At 39.1% G+C, this 18,749-nt stretch overlaps 1 protein-coding gene across 4 annotated transcripts; it reads left to right on the forward strand.

Annotated features, from left to right (window-relative positions):
• Positions 1-207: 207 nt before the first annotated feature.
• LOC130174234 (tyrosine-protein phosphatase non-receptor type 7-like) lies at positions 208-17,741 on the forward strand. 4 transcript variants are annotated; one of them, XM_056383887.1, is made up of 12 exons: positions 208-411; positions 6,647-6,916; positions 7,796-7,961; positions 8,486-8,666; positions 8,818-8,902; positions 8,998-9,077; positions 13,553-13,690; positions 13,973-14,164; positions 15,077-15,270; positions 16,745-16,858; positions 16,949-17,033; positions 17,179-17,741. In XM_056383887.1, exons 3-12 carry the CDS (start codon positions 7,855-7,857, stop codon positions 17,263-17,265), a joined length of 1,263 nt encoding a protein of 420 aa, XP_056239862.1. In that variant the 5' UTR covers positions 208-411; positions 6,647-6,916; positions 7,796-7,854; the 3' UTR covers positions 17,266-17,741. The 4 variants fall into 4 exon arrangements, with proteins under 4 accessions (XP_056239862.1, XP_056239861.1, XP_056239864.1 ...); XM_056383888.1 differs by lacking the exon at positions 208-411 and adding an exon at positions 4,657-4,852; XM_056383886.1 differs by lacking the exon at positions 6,647-6,916 and having other exon boundaries at positions 209-411.
• Positions 17,742-18,749: the final 1,008 nt, after the last annotated feature.

An 18,749-nucleotide genomic window follows, 5' to 3' on the forward strand; every position in this document is an offset into this window, starting at 1 on the left:
ACACACACATATATACACACACACACACAAAAGATACACCGACACACAAGAACAAATACACAGAAACAATGTTGAAGCCTGTAGCGTGCGGTCTAAAGGGGACCCATAACCTTGGATGAGGGGAATAGAAAGTGTATGTGTGTGCGAAAAAGAGTGTGTGCATGCGTATGTGTGTGTATGTGTGTGTGTGTGTGTGTGTGTGATAATGAGAGAGTGGGTGGGTGCAGAAAAGGAAGTGCCAGAGAAGGTAGAAGTAAAGACAACGACAGAAAGCAACAGCAACAGATGAGAGAAGAGGAAGAAGAGAAAAGCGAGACGAGGACCAAAAAGAAGAAAGGGTGAGGAAGACGAAGAAGAAGAAGAAGGGAAAGAAGAGAGGAAGGATCGAAGGAGTGAACCAAACACACAAAGGTGAGGAAGAGGAGTGATGAAAACTTAGTAACCTGAAGGATAACTTTGAATGGATAGGTGGATGAATACAAACATGTAGAGTGAAATGTTAGCTCAAAGTCTTTGTGATGAACATTATTTATATTTTGTAATCTCAGTTGCAGTTCATTTTACAACAGAAAACTTTTTTTATATTCTCTACAAGATCATCATCACTCTATCATTGTGAAAATTATAATGTTGTATTTTAATCATCAAAGGTGGAGGAAATAGATTCTTTAGTCAAGTAGAAAATGCTTTATACTACAGCCTGATAATTACAGTATCACTTACAGAGTACATATGAGGTAAAGTGACTAGTACTGCACTGAAGTGCAGTTTGGAGGCACTAATACTTGAGTATTTCCTTTTTATGCTACTTGATTCTTCTTAACTGACAGTTATAGTTACTTTTCAGGTTAAGTTTTACATAAAAAAATATATGATCATCTTTTGTGATGTATTGTTGAACAGTATGTAAAATTTTTCAAATTTAGCTCACCTTGAAAATGTTACATGTTAATGCATGAGTAAAATTATAATCTAATAATATATGTGACAAGTAAAACACTCTTAATGGTGCACCTTTACTTTTGATATTTTAAGTCAATTTTGCTCCTGATACTTTAAAAATATTTGGAATACATGGCGTTTACTTGTAGTGGAGTATTTTTATGTTGTGATATTACGTCTTTTATAGAAGCAAAAGATTTGAGCAATTCTTCAACCACTGATTGCAGCCCAAATATTACAGTATAATTATTACCAGGTATCCTCAAAAATAATGCAGTTTTACAATTTCAATACAACATTTCAATAAGGGCAATAAGAATTTCAAAGACTATGACTCAAAATGTAGTTGTGATGGGCCCCTAACAGCTCCGGGGCCCCAGTGCAGTGAACTTGCTGCACCGTGAACATTTATGCCATTTCATCCATCCATCTATATTTGAAACCAACCAAGGTCCAGTATGAAACTTGAAGCCTGCATTACACATGCATTGAGAGTGATGTAGGAGACATATTGTATCCAGTAGTTAAACTTTTAGAATTTAGAATAATAACATGATATTCATAGATTCTGAGCTTGTTTTCTCGATATAATAACTTTGTTAATCAGAGATCTGATGTGCCAAGCCAGTATGCATATGGAAACTTCTAGTGCTGTAAACTGAAAATGTCAACACATCATAGAATATTTCACTCAAGGGCTAACTCAGGCAAAAATCAGAAAGCCTTCATGGTTACCAAATGATACACGAGAAGAGCAGATTATCTGGACTGTGTGTTACTTGCAACTTAGTACACGAGGTTCAGTCAAAATAGTTTTCTCCTATGTCCTTATCTCGGAATAACAAAAAATTGTTTTCTCCTGATAATATCTCATAGATAAAAAAATTTGCACATATGGCCTTTCTCAGCTTCCGTAGACCATGTTTTGAAAAGTGTTTTTATTTATCTTTGAATGTGCCTGGAGAGGATCTTTAAGCAGAATTATAATGAGTTGTTTACTTCACAGCTGTTACTTTAATTTTTCCATTTCCTGCTCTGTCTTTTAGCTTCTGCTGATTATAAGTACATATAAATAAAACGTGGCGGTCCTGATTGGTTCACACATACACTTCTCAAAGTTGGGAACATGTGATCCACATTTTGAGGAGGGTCATGTGACTTGATGCCTCACAGATATAAGATTAAAAATACAGTCTTTGGCACAAAGTAATGTTTGGCATTAATTACCTTACAGCTAGCTCAACTAGGTTCCTGTGTGCTGCAGCAGCAGGTTATTAGGCAGAGATCGCACTGATTTTTACTTTGTTGGACTGGAGTCGGATTTTTATCAACATGAATTAAAACACATTTAACCTATAAATATAATGTGTATTTTATTAATAATAGAATATGAATATTCAGATTGTTACACAACAATAATCCCAGGTTTTATAAACTTGGACTGTGTGTAACAGTGTAACTAAAACCAGATGAGTCTCCACTGGAAAAATAACCGTATTAACATCTTATTCTGTTATGATATGAATATTGTTAGAAACATGTATGAAAACACACCAGTCACCATAACATTATTATACTATTACAACATGAAACATGACCAGCTGATCCCAGAGCTGCGCAGGAGAACTGATCTAATCAGCCACTGTATAAATCATGGTTCATGTTCATCCAACTGCTGCAGCTGAAAATCTTCCAGCTCTGTCAGTCCTTCACGCTGCATCTTAGATCATAAAAACCGCCCAGGTATTTGCTAAAATACAGGTGCAAGGTGATTACAAAGAGTGACCCTATAAGGATAAGCGGTATGGATAATGGATGAATGAAAGGAGTGAATGACAGAGTTGCAGCATTTAAAGTGTGTAATTTTGTTATTACATTGTGGCCTCAAAAATTCCACAATGTAATGGGAAAAGTAGGGTTCATGGCATCTATGCACAATACAACACTCAGCACACATGCAAAAATGATAATTGAGCAGCTCTGCAGCTCAGTGATGATGCAAAATGTCATGAAATGAAATCTGAATTTACTGCTGATTACTCTGTAAAGTACTGAGTGTCTGTGATATAGGGAGGAGTGAGGGAGTGATTTCTGACACGGCCCTGCAAATTGACTGTTCACTAAGCCCCAGTGGATGGCTGACAGTGCTTACACAGCACCATGTAGCCTAATGATGCAAAAAAAAGCCTAAATGCTAACGCCAACAGGTCCCAAGTAAAATATCATCTTCCTCACCAGTTAATAATCCAAGTTATGTCTTTCTAGCTAAATGTCTTCTACATTTGCTATATAAATAATAATGTGCTTGGACAAACAACACAAAAGTTACATTTATGCTTTATTGTTCATATTTTCACACAATCTGCTTTTACAGTTTACAGGAGTGTAAACTTCACAACATCTGATAAATAGTAGGACAGAGGTGCTAACATTAGCATAAACTCTGATGTTACGGCAACTTGGATGTTCCAGTCCAGAATGAGGCTTTGTCTAATGATACTGTAACCATGGATGGATTACACAGATATAAACAGAGAGCCTCTGTTAATATTCTTTTTGGAAAGCCAATCAAAGTTAAGACACAAAACGACTACACAAACATACAAACCATCACCGACATAAAACAACCACAAAACAGCTACATCTCGAGCACAACACGCCCGCTATGTTTGTGGTGGTTTTGTGAGTTTTGTTGAGGGTTGGGGGGGGGTTCACATGTCTGTGCCCCCCAAACAACGATGCATTGAGCTAATTATTTGCTAACCCTCAGCCTTTGGTAATAAGCCAGGCATGCTAACATTAGCAGCTGATCGTAAAAAAGACATAAAAACGCTATTTATGTCTTGTTTTTGGAAAGGCTGAAAAAGGACCAGTCAGGGTATCTGACTGCAGCTCCATGTGCACCGCATCAACATGCTTAGCTACTGTTGCTAAGCTATGATTGGTCATTTGCTGTTTAGGGAGTTCAGCAAATATCCAGCATCAGTAGCTTTAGGGGTTGCTGCTAGGCTTATTTAAGACGACTAAACAAAGTAATAAGTTTATGGTTCAAAGTTCAAAAGGGTAGAATTTTCCATTGTGGACTGAAGAGTGAAAAACAATGCGGAGGTGTGAGGTTGAGTCACTGTTTGCTCATAAAAAAGGTTGATTTTTTTTTCATACTTCCTCTGTGGTAAATAGCCATAACTGTCAGGGAGAGCAGGTTTATATTAGTGTTTGTTATTTTGTTGTGCTGTATGAATGGGTGTTATGCATGTTTTTGTGCTGCTGGTGTTAGCGGTGTGTGTTGTATGATTTGATATGAATGATTCATGAGCAGCTGTTCTTGGTGTGTTAATAATCAACGCCTGGAGCATCTCTCTGTCTCTCTTTCATTATCTCTCTCTCTATCTTCATTCGTTCTCTGACTCATTTTCTCTCTGTTTTCTCTCTCTCTCTCTCTCTCTCTCTCTCTCTCTCTCTACTGAACACTTGGAATCAGGGTAATAACGGCCAGAAAAACAGGACATGTCTATTCCTGCTGCTTTTTCTCTCTCCTTCACCACATATACTGTTGTTTTCTCCTTCACTATCACTTTCTCTCTCACCCCCTTTTTCTCCTCGTTCACTTGTTTCTTCTTGCCCCTGGTCTGTCAGTAAGTCATTGATTTCATTCGAAGAGGGCGAGGAAGAAACAGAGAACTCCCTTCTCTTCACTGGTTCGTTAGTAAGTTAGTAAGTTAGTTAGTTACCTGCTCAGTTAGTCAGTTGGTTAGTTGGTTAATTAGTCAGGTGTGTGAGCTGTGAGGTCAGTTAATGTTGTTGTAGGTGAGCTGGAGAAAGTGAGCAGCAGCTCTAGTATCAAAGGAGGATTCACATCTTACTACCCAGAATTACACACATACAGAACACCATGGCTGTCAAATAACTGGTAAGCCTGATCAATACATTTGCTATTAACACTTACTGACAGGTGTCATTACTTTATTTTTTAAATCTGATCTCTTGAAAACTTTCTGTAACTGCTCTAGTTTGTCTCATCTGACATAAAAATGTGGTTACATGTGTTTGATCCAGTGAAATCAGCAAAACTAACATATTTATTAACATTAAAATGATAATTAAAATGTTTTTATAAACTGTTAGCGAATACAAATGAAGCCCTACAGCTCCCCTACAGGCTGCAGTGTTCATTACAGCCACAATGAATAGAAACGCCAACAACTCTAACCACGGGTCAGGATCTTGGTTGTCATGGTTACAGTAATAAACACGCAGACTGTACTGAGAGTGGTGTACCCTACCATCATCGCCACGGTTACAATAACAATGGTCATGGTTCGGGTAGGTTTAGGAAAAGATGGTGATTTGGGTTAAAATAAGTAATTCCTCAACATTAGATAACCTTTGTTGTCATAGTTACGATGATAACAACATGGTTAACTTTGTTGAACGGTCAACGGATATTAGAAACAACATCAGCTACTTCTTTCACAGTGGAATCGAACACCACTCTCCTGTGTCATATTCATCCATCCACCACAACCTCCTCCTGACATGGACTGTCTCTCTTTATCTTAGTCACCGCACTTTTCCCTTTGCTCATGTCATGATTACTACAACCACTAGATGTCCCTTAGCAACCATGGGTCATTATAATCTAAAATCTAGTTGTAGCGTTGTACTAGCAGTGGAGCTAAAAATGAAGTTTGTCCTGAGGATGAGAAGGTCATGGGGTCATTCAAATCTAAACCGTTAATCCTCTGGGAAGCAGGAATCCAGCACATACCAGGAAAACCTGACCATTGGAAAATAATGTTTTTCCTGATTATGAGCCGACAGGAAATGTAAAAGTCCCAAACCATTGTGTCAAAATGTAGACTATTTGAGAAATGAGAACTAAATGTGTGTGGAAGCTCCTTAATGGTTCATTGAAAAGATTCTGGAGCATTACCGTATGTGGGTAAATGTCTGATAGATACACAACGTTTGCTAATGAACTTGCTATATGCTAGTTTACGGGCGTTGATGCACCCACATTAACGAGCAATAAGTGGTGGAGGTGCTGTCATACTGAAGGTGTTAATTGCAGTGCGTTTTCTGAAGGTCAAACTGAAGCCTTCATGAGTCTCCTACATAGCTGCTGGTTCATGTGATAGATTTCTTGGTAAACTGATCAATGTGGACTTAGTTGTGAATTGGAGCAAGACTCAGGATGTGATGGTGTTTCTTAAGAAAACAAGAGCAGACAAGAACTGACAAACACAGGATTCATATCTCTAATTATTTGTCATATTCAGTTACATCAGTCACTTCAGGCTCTGGCTGTTTTCATACAGATAAAACAACTTCCTCTGCTCATTATGCTTCTTTTATGTGGAATTCAGTTCTTTAAATAAGAATAGAAAATACTGGAATTCATCAGTTTGGACTTTATGTTTGAGTGTGCTGTCTGTGTTTGTGTTGTGTGTTGTGCTTTGAGTCATTGTGGGTGTGCTGACTTCCTGATATGAGGAAACTCTCTTCCGATGGAGACACACTGAAACGTTTCGGATCCAAACCAATGTGGAAACACACTGAATCACACACACACACACACACACACACACACACACACACAGACACACACAGAGCTTACTCATTATTTTAATCTCTTCATCAGAGTTCAGGCAGGTCGAGTTTGTAGGATAACATGTGTTCTTGTTTGTGAATTGACTGATGGCAGATCTGTGGAGTCTGACAGCAGCTGCGGCTCGTCGTCGCATCAATAATTCACTCGTCACGTCAAACTTCCTTCATTGAGGCTGGTGACAACAACAAACTGATTCCATTGCAAGAGCTGCCAGAAGTAACACGTGGAGTGTGAGCGTAACTTCTCATTTTGTAAGGGAGCTCCTTAGTGACAAAACCATCACATAAGTTCAGAGCAGATCGTTTTTTGAGTTGAAATGGATCTGACAAGTGAGACTCCAGAGACTTGAGAAAAGACAAAATGGTGAGTGCGATCAGTATTTTAGTTTTTAGAGAAGTGTTTACTGCTGCTGGAAACATTGAGGCTCAGCCAGACAGGAAATGTGCCATAAAACCAAAACTAGGATCTAAAAGAGGCTAAAAAGCTCTGTAAAGTTGCAGAGTTGGTGAACATCAACACAGCAAGTGACCTCTTTCATATAATGTAGTCATTTCATTGAATGTTGATTTAACTGCCTTAAAAATATATTTATGTTGTCATTTTATATGTTTTGTTTGCATACATTATTTATATGATTTATTTTACTATATATACTTTTATTGGCTTTATGTAGGACGTAGGAATTAGTTTGCCCCTGTTTTGCATGGGGACCCTTTAAGTTGTTACATTTATCTTCAGAAAAACACATGAAGTTCAAAGAAAGTTAGTTTTTGAACTCCGTTAAGGTTTAAGTTAAAGGTGACACACTGCCTGTTTTTAAGGTTTATCTTTGGTCCATTTATTCCCTCTTGGTTATGTGCGTTAGTGCTCTTAGATGTGCAGACGATGATTAATTCATCAGTAACAACAAATCCTGGTGTTGTCTATTTCCTGGAGCAAGTGACAGTTGATATAATAGATATATTGGTGGAGTTTTAATTTAGTCTTAAACTCAAATTGTGGAAGAGTTGAAATTGTTTTGAGCTGAGTCCAGAATCTCTCAAACAGACACTCAATAGTTTACAATACAGTTAGCAGTAATATGAAATATATGACACTTAGGAAGTCAGCAGAAACTCTAATAGCTTACATGTTGTTTCTTAAGGAGGAACAGCGCCCCCCTCTGTTTTTGTGGGTACAGCAGTTTTCCTGCGGATTCAGTGGGTCACAGTGCAAAACGCTCTCTCTCTCTCTCCCCTGCAGCACGATGTTGTGATGAACACCTAAGTCCGACTCAGACACACAGAAACACCAAACACACTATGAGTATGTCGGCAGTGCCCCCAGCCTCCCCTCCCACTGAGGACCCAACCACACCCCCACCGATGACCACACCTCCTCGCAAAGCCTCAGTCCGCCTGCAGGAGAGGTGGGTATTCACCACACACACAGCCTGTGTGTATTGAAAATATCATAATGTCTATCTATTTTCACTTTTCCAAGATATTTTGACCACCTTCCAAAGATAGTCCCCTTTTCAAATGTACTTATTTTCTAACCTCCTTGGTTTACTAAAGTGATCACATGTATCCCAGATTTCTAAAAGATCTCTTTCAAAATATCCTCACGTTTCACAAATGTCCTCACTTTACAAAAAGATACAGAAATGTTTTTACTTTTCAAAAGTGTTAAAAGTCCTGTATACGTTTCCAAAATGTCTTCACCTTCCAAAGATGTGGTCATTTACCCGCTATTTTTAAATTTCCTCCCTTTTAAAAATGTCCTCTTTTTATAAAAAAAATCCCTGTTTTTCTAGAAACATCCTTATTGTGTAAAATTGTCCTTACTTTTAAAAAAAGTTAAAAAAAAAAGTTCTCATGTTCTGTGGGTGGTATACAAACAAACCTTGTCACTGGGTTATTTTTTTGTTGTTTTTTGGGCTCTTTTTTGTAGGCGGGGCTCCAACCTGTCGCTGCTATTGGACATGAACAGCCTGGGGGTGGAGCCTGTCTGCTCTGTTTCCACCCCAAAGGAAGTGTGGCTTCAGCTGCTTCACACCTCCACCCGACCGCTCACACACACACTTCTGCAGCAGGCCGCCATGGACACAAACACACTGAATGTGGAGTACCAGGTAAAAGTTATGTGCAGTATATAAGTGTCCCAAATCCACATTATCCACAATATATACAGACTAACTCTTAAGTTTTGATTCTGTACTGGAGAAAAAAAAGAGATGAGGTGTGCTTGTTTAAACATCCAGCCCGTCCCTGTCTCCTCCACAGAAGATCCCTATGAACTTTGTGAGCACTGCAGAACTTGACATTCCAGGACACACGATGAAAGACAGATATAAAACCATCCTACCCAGTCAGTGACTCACCTGTCGTTCAGTACTCAGTAGAAACACAGTAGACACTGTTTTCACTCTTGTTTATCATTGTTGTTTGTTGTTAACTGTTTAGACCCTGAAAGCCGGGTGATCCTGAGGAGCCCAGAGGAAGAGGCAGGACCAGACCGCTACATCAACGCCAACTACATCCGGGTTAGAGTCTAACGTTATTTCATACAGAGTGAAGTTACTTTGCAATTTGTGGTGTTTCTGTATGGTGAAACAAGCCCCTTCATGTTGCGGTCTGCACATAGAGCTGACTGTTCCTGTTCATCTCTGTAGAAATGAGTTTTTAGCAGTGATGTCTTCTTGTTGACCAGTCTGGAATTTTTCTATACTTACTGTTAAAATGACATATTTTAAATGGAAGTTTTGTATTGGGTTTTTTTGTAGTAAACAATTCACACATTTTGTTTAATGCAACAGTTTACAGATGACATAAATATTCAATAGCATCAGGTAATCAACACATGGTAAATTCTTGCCAAAAGTATGTGGACACTTGAACATGCCACCCATGCAGTGCATGCACGTATTATGTATGCATTGAAGATGATCCATGTAGATGATCTGGTCTGTTTACTGATAATAAAAACAGGAAAAAGCATTTCACCATGGTAAACAGGAAGTTTAGCAGAAATGGCTTCAAAGATAAATAGGCACATATAAGTAATTCTCTTAAAATCCATCCAGTTAACTTGTATTAATCACAGTGATGGGTTCTTGTACCAGCATTCAAAATTAAAATTACCACCTTGCAGTTGTATGCCTCCACCACTCAGACTAGTTTCAGATTACATCCCTTTTTATCCAGAATCATATAAAAAGTCTTAAGTTATGGTTAAAAAGTGTTTTGTGAGGTCACATTAACCTTGACCTTTGACCACCAAAATCAAATCAATTCATCCTTCAGTCCAAGTGAACATCTGTGCCAAATTTGAAGTGATTCCCTTGAAGGAAGTTCCGTCAACGTTACTGAGATATCATGTGCATGAGAGAATGGGATGGTGCGGAGGCATAATAAAACACTGGAATGAATAAGTCAAGCTGATGCCTGCATATACAGGGTGTCACCATCATCTAGAATAGTTTAAAAATTAAGACAAACCAGTCTGGCAGAAATTTGGTCTGATTCTAAAATTAGTTGTGGGCGACAGATTCAAGGCTGAAATCATGGTGAATCAGTCCAGCTTCAAAGAGACTTGAAGGTGGTCTTCTGTCATTCATTTTGAGATATCATTTACGTGGGAATGACAGATGGAGTTTGGAATCATCAACATGGCAGTGAGCAGATAATCAGACGTAGGGAGGTTGTGTCTTAAAGAAGAGAAGGGGATCTAGCACAGATCCTTGTGGTAACCTGGTAGAAAGAAAGTGAACCCAGGTTCAGATTAGGAGGATTTGGAGACACACAGCTGGTACAAAAATGAGTTGAAAGTTGTGTAACTGAGTCACATGCTACATGGATTTGATAATGCAGATGTTTATATGCACTTCAAAAGGATTATAATGGTGAATGGACTGCTCTTAAATGGAAGTTTTCTAATCTTTGATACTTTCACATCACTCCCATACACATAAACTGATGGAACAGCCATCAGGGGGGCAGTATTTTGCACAAGGACACTTCAACACACAGACTGGAGGAGCCATTTTATTTTATTTTGTTTTGTTTTATTATTTAGTCGCAGATTAAATGAGTTTAGTGAAGAAAATTTGTTTCCTTCTGTGTTTTATTAAAAAGAAAACAAGCTGATAGAGTGTGACAACGCTGTCACTCAGCTTGGGCGTCTTCTGGTTTGTGTGTGTGTGTGTGAGTGTGTGTGTGTGTGTGTGTGTGTGTGTGTGTGTGTGTGTGTGTGTGTGTGTGTGTGTTTGTGTGTGTGTGTGTTGGACAGCTAAACAAACAGAAACTCAGACATGAGCCATCGGTTTGTCAGCGTGGGAGTCTGACAACCAGGAAAACCACAGGAAGTGAGGGAGGAAGTGACACGTCCCTAACTCACCCCCCCCTCCCCCCGTCCTTCCCCCCCGGCCCACGCATCCCTCACACTTTGCAGCCTCAGCGCCATGTATGTGTGTTTTTAAAGCAGACACCTGCTGCAGTTTATTTAATACAAGAAGAAGATACAAACACATACACATTTATTTACATGTATAAACTTTACAGGTAAACACGTTCCTATGGGTAACTTACTGCAGAGGTGCTCGGTGGTTGGTACTGATGAACAGAACAGTCTTAATCATTCACTTCCTGTCTTACGAGGTCAGAGATGTAGGGTAGTTTCAAAAATGGAGGGGACATGATGAAGTTCTGGGTGTCTTGATTCAGTTAGACAAAAAAAAAATGCTTTTACATACATTTATATCAACCTGGCAAATAAAACATAATGAAGTCCACCCTTAAGTCACACAGCATGTGTAAGTCATTAGTCAATAATGCACCAAATCTACTAAGAAATAAAATTTGACAGTCTTATGGATAGTAATTAAGGCTTTCTTTACATCTTTAACCACAATAAAAGAATCAAGTCAAATAAAACCCAGTAGAGCAAATGCCTCTGCCAGGGAGAAATATTGATGATAACGTAGAAAAATGCTCTGATAAAACAAAACTGGATTCATCCCTTTAACTGGATCAGCACCAAAATGTAATGAGTTCTTCCCTGGTCCTTCCCCCATCCCTCCCCCACGTTTGATGCAAATTGGTTCAGAACTTTTTGTGTAATCCTTCTGACAAACAAACAGACATGGCATAAACCATAACCGCTGAGGTAAACACAGTTTTATTCGTCAAAAATCAGTTTTGAGTTGTGTCTTTAGCCTGGATTTTTTTTAGAATATAAATGACATTTTTTCATACAAAGGTGTCAGTTTGCCACAAACATCGGTTACTGGATTTTCTCTGAAAAAGTAAATTAACGCCAGTCGGAATAAACACTGTAATAAAATGGGACCAGGATCAGTGGGCAGTGCTATAAAGTGACTATCTGTGTAAGTTCAAGTTCGTCTGTGTCACCTTTTTAAATAAGGTGACACAGACTGTTGTGTTTAACCAGGGAGTACAGACAAACCGTGTTTTTTAGCCTGATTCCAGGCAGATAGTTTCTGTTTGTTTCAGTCTGACTGAAAGAAGAAGAAGCTGTAAGTTTGCCCCAATATGCGTTGTTTTCCTCGAGTCCTTGTTTCTCCAAATCTCTACAACGAACGTGGAGAGTGCAAAGTTGGCGTGACCCGTGAAGGCCACATTTTTGAGAAATATGTTGAAGTATACTGGACTTAACCTAAATGATGCTTTAAGAGTTATTTTCCAAAAACACACAGTTAGTGATGTGTTGTGTTACAATCCTACACGTGTTTAGTCACTTTGGTTTAGGTTAGAGAAGGATTCTAGTTTTAAACACATCCTCAGCTGTACTTGAAGTCATTCTCACAGTTTATTATTTAACCAAGATCTGTAACAATCTTTAACATAAGCCTGTGTAAACATGTTTTATGCCACAAGCAGCTGTTGTAGGGAAACCAATGAAATACTTTTATTCAGCAGGTACAGTATGTTCAGAATGAATATTTTGCTGACTGGTACAGTCATTAAAACATTTCTTTGTTGTGTTAGTCTGTGTATCATTCAAGCAGCAGTACACGTCTTTCTAAATAGATCTGCTGTTCCAAATCAGTAGCATGTGAACATTGGGACAGCGTTTATGTTGCCTGAGAAGCAAAACTGAGGGCAAAGAGTTCATGCTCACTGTTGTTGTGCGTACACAGGAAAAATCAGAGGTGACTCAGACGCATTTAACATGTCGATCAGCTCTGCGCTCTCATCTAGAGTTTGGCAGCTGGACAGATGTTCACAGAAACACAGGGGGTAAAAATAACGTTTTGAAAATTATGTTTTCATTTGAACTTTTAGATCCAGATTTGACCAATTCAGTTTTTTACTTCAATATAGTTGAATGTATTTTTTAAAGCAATTTTCTTTGATTTTGCAAACCTAAAAAAATACTTTAAATCCAGTTTAAATCTAGTTTTAAAACTGAACAACTTAAATTCAAAGAGAGAAATTCATGTACATGGTTTTCAAAGTAAAATACAGGTACATCACTGTTGTGAATTGAGTTCAACATTGAAGGAGCCCTGTGGAGTTTTCTGATACTGATACACAAACAACAGTTATGTTCCCACCACACTGTGTGAATCCTTCAGTGAGAACAAATCTACTGAATATATTTTGTTTTTCTTCATAAATCGTTCTCAAAGATGATTTTTCTTTAAGCTTGAAAACTGTTTCGTTCACTGATGTTCAGTAGTGTCCAGTCTTCTTCTTCCCCCTTCTTTGTTGGTACTTTGCTGTGTATCATGGCATGTTGCTGCCCCCTGTAGGTCAGTGGTATAGTGTGAAACTACTGGCATGAACTGCATCTCCTACAAAAAACATTGCATCGACTCTTTAAAAAGAAAACTGCTCCATGGTTATTTGGCTTCTCTTCAACTCCATATCTTTACATTTCTTAATGATTCGTTTGTGCTGCTATTTGCTCATCACTCACCTGTGCAGCACATTGACCTGCACTCAGCTGTGTGAACGGAGCTGTACAGTTGTGACAGAGCCAGTCTGTGTGCTGCAGGGTTACAGAGGGGCTCAGAGGGCCTACATCGCCACCCAGGGGCCGATGGTTCACACTGTGGGGGACTTCTGGGACATGGTGTGGCAGGAGAGGAGCAGCATCATCGTCATGGTTACCAGACTCAAGGAGAACAACGAGGTGAGGAGACGCTACCCCTCCTCTCTGCTTTCAATCATATCTTCCTTTTCTTGACTCCTGACTTGTCCTGAAAGTGTTTTACTTACTTAGTAAACTTAATATTACATTCATTTAAGTACAATATCTCCTTCTGAAATGTAGAGTAGCAGTATGAAGTAGCATAAAATGGAAATAACAATGATAACAAGTACCTCCAAACTGTACTGAAGTACACAAGTACAGATTCATCTGAGTAAGGAACAGAAAGATGTCCTTGAACACCTGACTGTATGTTTGTTCCAGAAATGTGAGCTGTACTGGCCTCAGCCGACGGAGAGGACAACAAGGGTGAAGGAGGAGGATGAGGAGGACGAGGAGGGGCAGAGGGAAGAAGACGAGGAGGAAGGAGACACGGGTAGATTCGGCAGATTCTTCCTCAGAGTGAGAGACAGCCAAGAGAAAGACGGGTTCACTGTCACTGACATGGACATCCAGGTACAAACACCTTTGTGTACTATAACCCTCTCTGACTGAATTATCAAATGATAGGATATAAAATGCAATACAATAGAATACTATCATATTTTCATATATTCAGTGATGTGTTTGTTCACTGACACATCTTCAAACATATCAGAGTAAAATATCTGTGTGACAGAATCTGTTCAGTGAATTTTGTGAATGTGACCACAATCTGCTGGAAGTGACCAGAAATGACTTATATTCCCCGGCTCCTTGTACAGCAGTTACACTGGACCTCTGCATCGAAAACATCAGCACAGTCCACATAGAACTATGCTAACTAGGTCACTTCATCCCACCTGGACAGGTGAATTAAAAAAAAAAAGAAAAGCTGTAGCTTCCTGTGAAACAGCTCTGCCCACTGGATGTGACATCTTCTGTAAAGATGATAAAGATTATTGGTTATCGGTTATACAGTTAATGAAATAATGATGCTTCAGTTGTATGGAAGATGGTTGTAATGTGGCACAGAACCTGCTTTTAAATCTTTCTCTATAATATCAAATATTTGTAACTAAATGAGCTGATTAAGAAAAAAGAAAGTTTGCCATGGTTTTTAAAGTTCAAATGAAAATAACTTTTTTTCTGCTGCAGCAAATTTATCTGCTTTTCAAACCACATCCTGTGCTGAGTGAGATAAACATCATTTTTGGTTTCATGACAGCACCAACTGTTTTTAATTAACCAGTTGAAATACTGTTCTGCATCTACGCAGATAGATGTATAGTTGCATCTGGTGTCTGAATGGGAATAAATCCCTGCAGCAGGTTCATGAAAATGGAGTCGCATGTTACAATGTCCACATACTTTTGGCCACGAAGCGTATCATAGTGTCTGTGCATCTGTATGACAATGACATTTTACTATTTGTGTGTGTGTTTACAGCTGTATTCAGAGCGTCGTCCCGTCAGACATTACTGGTTCACGTCTTGGCCTGACCACCACATCCCACAATGCACCGCTCCTCTGCTGAGACTGGTGGAGGAGGTCGAGTTGTACAGCAGGTCCCTCCTATCAACTAGCTTTCAGCCAATCACAGACCCCGTCACTGGTCCCGGACCAATCATCGTCCACTGCAGGTTGGCTCCTTATTAAATGCAGTTTTTGGTGCTTTCACCAGCTGTTCCTCAGCAGAAAAGGATTGTGGGAGTATTGAAAAGAGAAAACTCAGAGTTTAGGTTAAACTTAAACAGCTGAATGATCTTGTCTCTTTGTTTTATAATATAGAGACTGATGGTCCTGAGGAGACTACTTACTGTGCTGCATGAATATCTTCTGCACTAAGATGTAACTGATCATAATGCTGTGGTTTTATTGGCTGACTTGCAAATACACCACAGACATTGGTTTAGCAAGAAAATCACACTACTTGTACCAAATATTATGAATCTTATAAAGACCCTTGATGCAACAGGTGCAGCAGCTGCTCGCAAAAATTATGTAAATGAAAAAAAAAAAAAACATAAATCCATGAAATCCATCTGCATTATCTCGCCCAACCAGCAATGTTGGTCAACCACAGGTGATGAAGACCTGTAGTCAGCTGAGACATCCTTAATAAAAGTGAAGGGGATCTCTTGTGTTGTAATTTCTGCTCAGGACAAAGTCACCTAAATGATTACAGAATGTCATTGGTTTACACAGTGTTTGCTAACGAGCAAGGTATACAGAAGCAATGTCACATGACCTGTTCACTTTACTGTATGTAAAACTTATAGAGAAAGTTGTCATAAGGTTATGTAAAAAAAAAAAATCTAAATAACAAAGAAAAAGTCATCAAGAAGTATTTGACTAAACATTATAAAAGTTATAACTTCTTTCTCAAACTAAGAACCCTTTTCTTGAAAATTTAAATCTAATTCTATTTTTTAGTAAAAAAGAAAAAGAAAACATATACCGAATAACAGTTGTCAGTTTTATACTTTGGACCATAAATAGTAAAAGAAACTAAATTATACTGATTTTGCGCTTGAAAAATGTTCCCCTCACACTGGCCCTAATAACTAATATATAGCACAGTGAGATAAATGAGTAGAAATGAATTTCCCAGTTGTGGGATTAATAAAGTTAATCTAATCTAATCTAATCTAAATGTAACGTTTGTGGTAAAAACACTGGTATGAATGAGTGTTTCCACCTTTGGAAATCACTCAGTAGTTTTCTCTTCTAGCTCAACACATTGAATGCTAGTATGAACACACTGTCTAGAAAACAGCAGAAGATTATGATCTTGGTCAGTGAACAGTAAAACCAACTGTGGTATGTTCAAAGCTTCTTCCTGTGTGAGAGAGTGGATAGTCGTAGATGAGCAGCCAACCACAGCTGAAAAGGTAGATGAAAGAGTCTGAGAGAGAAAGAGCTGTGGTGTGGACCTGACCAACTAATGCAAATAAGACCAGGTCCAAACCTGGTATCTGACTGGGCCGCGGTGTGTTAGCATTCAGGCTATTGTCAGTTTGTCTCAATTAACCTTTTCCACGGTTGATATCTCCTCCTCTCTTGTTCTTCTTCTTTCTTCTTCTTCTCTGTTGTTCCCTCCTCTCCTAATCTCAGTGCAGGTATAGGTAGGACAGGTTGTTTCATAGCCAGCAGTATCGGCTGTCAGCAGCTCAGAGAAACAGGTCAGGTTGACATCCTAGAGACGGTGTGTCAGCTCCGACTCGACAGGTGAGTGAAAATAAAAAAAACACACCTGTCTTCTCTCTTCTGTCATTTTGCCTTTTTGTTTACTGCATACCTCCACATCGTCCTGTGCAGGGGTGGTATGATCCAAACAACAGAGCAGTACCAGTTCTTGTACTCCACTCTGGCCCAGTATAGCTGCCAGCTGCAACACAACCAGGTACCAAACCCCACAGAGGGGCATTTAAATCATATTTAGAAACCTGAAAATTATCTGACCAACCAGACACTATTGCAACAGTGTATGATTTAGGTAAAAGTCATTAAATTGACATTTAAGGAAAATGTTTTCTCTTCATGAGCAGAATCAGAACCAGCAGAACCCAGAGGACCGAGTCAGCATACAGCTACAAAACCTCCAGCTGGACAACACACAGAACCATAGTAACTGATACCATACAGAACCTCCAGGGGGGCAGATGCACACCTAATGAAACCTGGGAGACCTCAGAACCAACACAACCAGAAAGATGGAAACAAGAGAACTTAAAGACAGAAAATGACACCAGCAGCAGACCCCAAAGACCTGATACACTTATGGATCAAGAGTTGGGGAACCAGCAGGAACACACAGGAACCCCAAAAACTCAGTGCTAGACTGGACATCAAGAGAGCCTGAAGAACCGGTGCAGCAGAGAACCGAGAGCATCATGTTGGTCCTGGAATGAAAATCTCAGAAAACAGGACCGAACCAAGAAGCTTGAACCAAAACAACCAAATAGAAAAAAAATCATGTCTACAAAATCTCCTTCCCAACATTAAAATCAGATGAAATCAAATGAAATAAAAAATAAATATTCTTTGACACAGTCATTGTGTTTTTTTAATTTTATTTTAATTAAAGATATTTACTTGCGTCTTTAATGGACTTTTTATTTCTATTTGTGGTCATTTTGTCTCTTTGTAGTTTTGCATCTTTTGTGGTTGCTTTGCCTCTCAGCGTGATTCTTTTGTGTCTCTTTGTTGTGATTTTGTATGTCTTTGTAGTTGTTTCGTTTTATGATTGTTTTGAACCCACCCAGAAATGTTCAGTCAGTTCCTGCAGAGGCTCTGGGCCTCAGGCCCTCAGACCCCCCGTCCTGTGACCAGTAGGTGCATTCAGTAACCAGTCTGTAGCTGCAGGCAGGTTCATCAAGAGAATTCAGATTTGCAGCAATTGAGACAGAAGCACAAAATGAGAGGTAGGCAGCAGAGGATGTATGTCAGTGACCATAACAGGTACATGCTGAGTCTCAGAGGCAGAACTCCGAGCCACCATATTGGTGCAATGTCTTTTCTGATATTTTAGAGTAACAGTTTGTGTTCAGTCTAAGCTGAAAGTACAGTTACTTAAGTCTCAGTCAGCACACCAATTGGGCAGAGGACCACCACCACAACCAGAAACCTTTATGTTTCTGCTAGTACCTGAACCCAGAGTCAGTGTCCAGAAACTTCAGTTCTTTGTTATTTCCATCCAGTCTGTCTCGTTTTTTTTTCCCTCTGTGCTGGCTACAGTCAGAACCAGAGGAATATTGAATTGGGGTTGTCCATCTGTCTGTCCCATTTTCATGGACACAATATCTCAGTAATCCCATGGCTGAAATTCTTCAAATCTGGGATAAATGTCAACAGTATCAACAGTGTGCAGAAAACTATCTGCATGACTTGATGCCACTAGAGGTAAGTGAGTGATATGTTTTTTTATTATGTAGGTGAAGTGACCCTTTGAAGTCTACAAGGTCAACTACTCTGGGTGCAGTCTTGTTTTAAAATATAAGTAAAGGGTAATTTTTGTCTGCTTTTATAATAATCTGTGGTGAACTGTCAGACAGAGAAGCGGACGTCCAGTTAGTTGCACTTCCTGTATCGTTCTCAGTCAGATTACATGTTAATGCAG

Source organism: Seriola aureovittata, chromosome 9 (assembly GCF_021018895.1).
Source record: "Seriola aureovittata isolate HTS-2021-v1 ecotype China chromosome 9, ASM2101889v1, whole genome shotgun sequence".
Lineage (NCBI taxonomy): Eukaryota > Metazoa > Chordata > Actinopteri > Carangiformes > Carangidae > Seriola > Seriola aureovittata.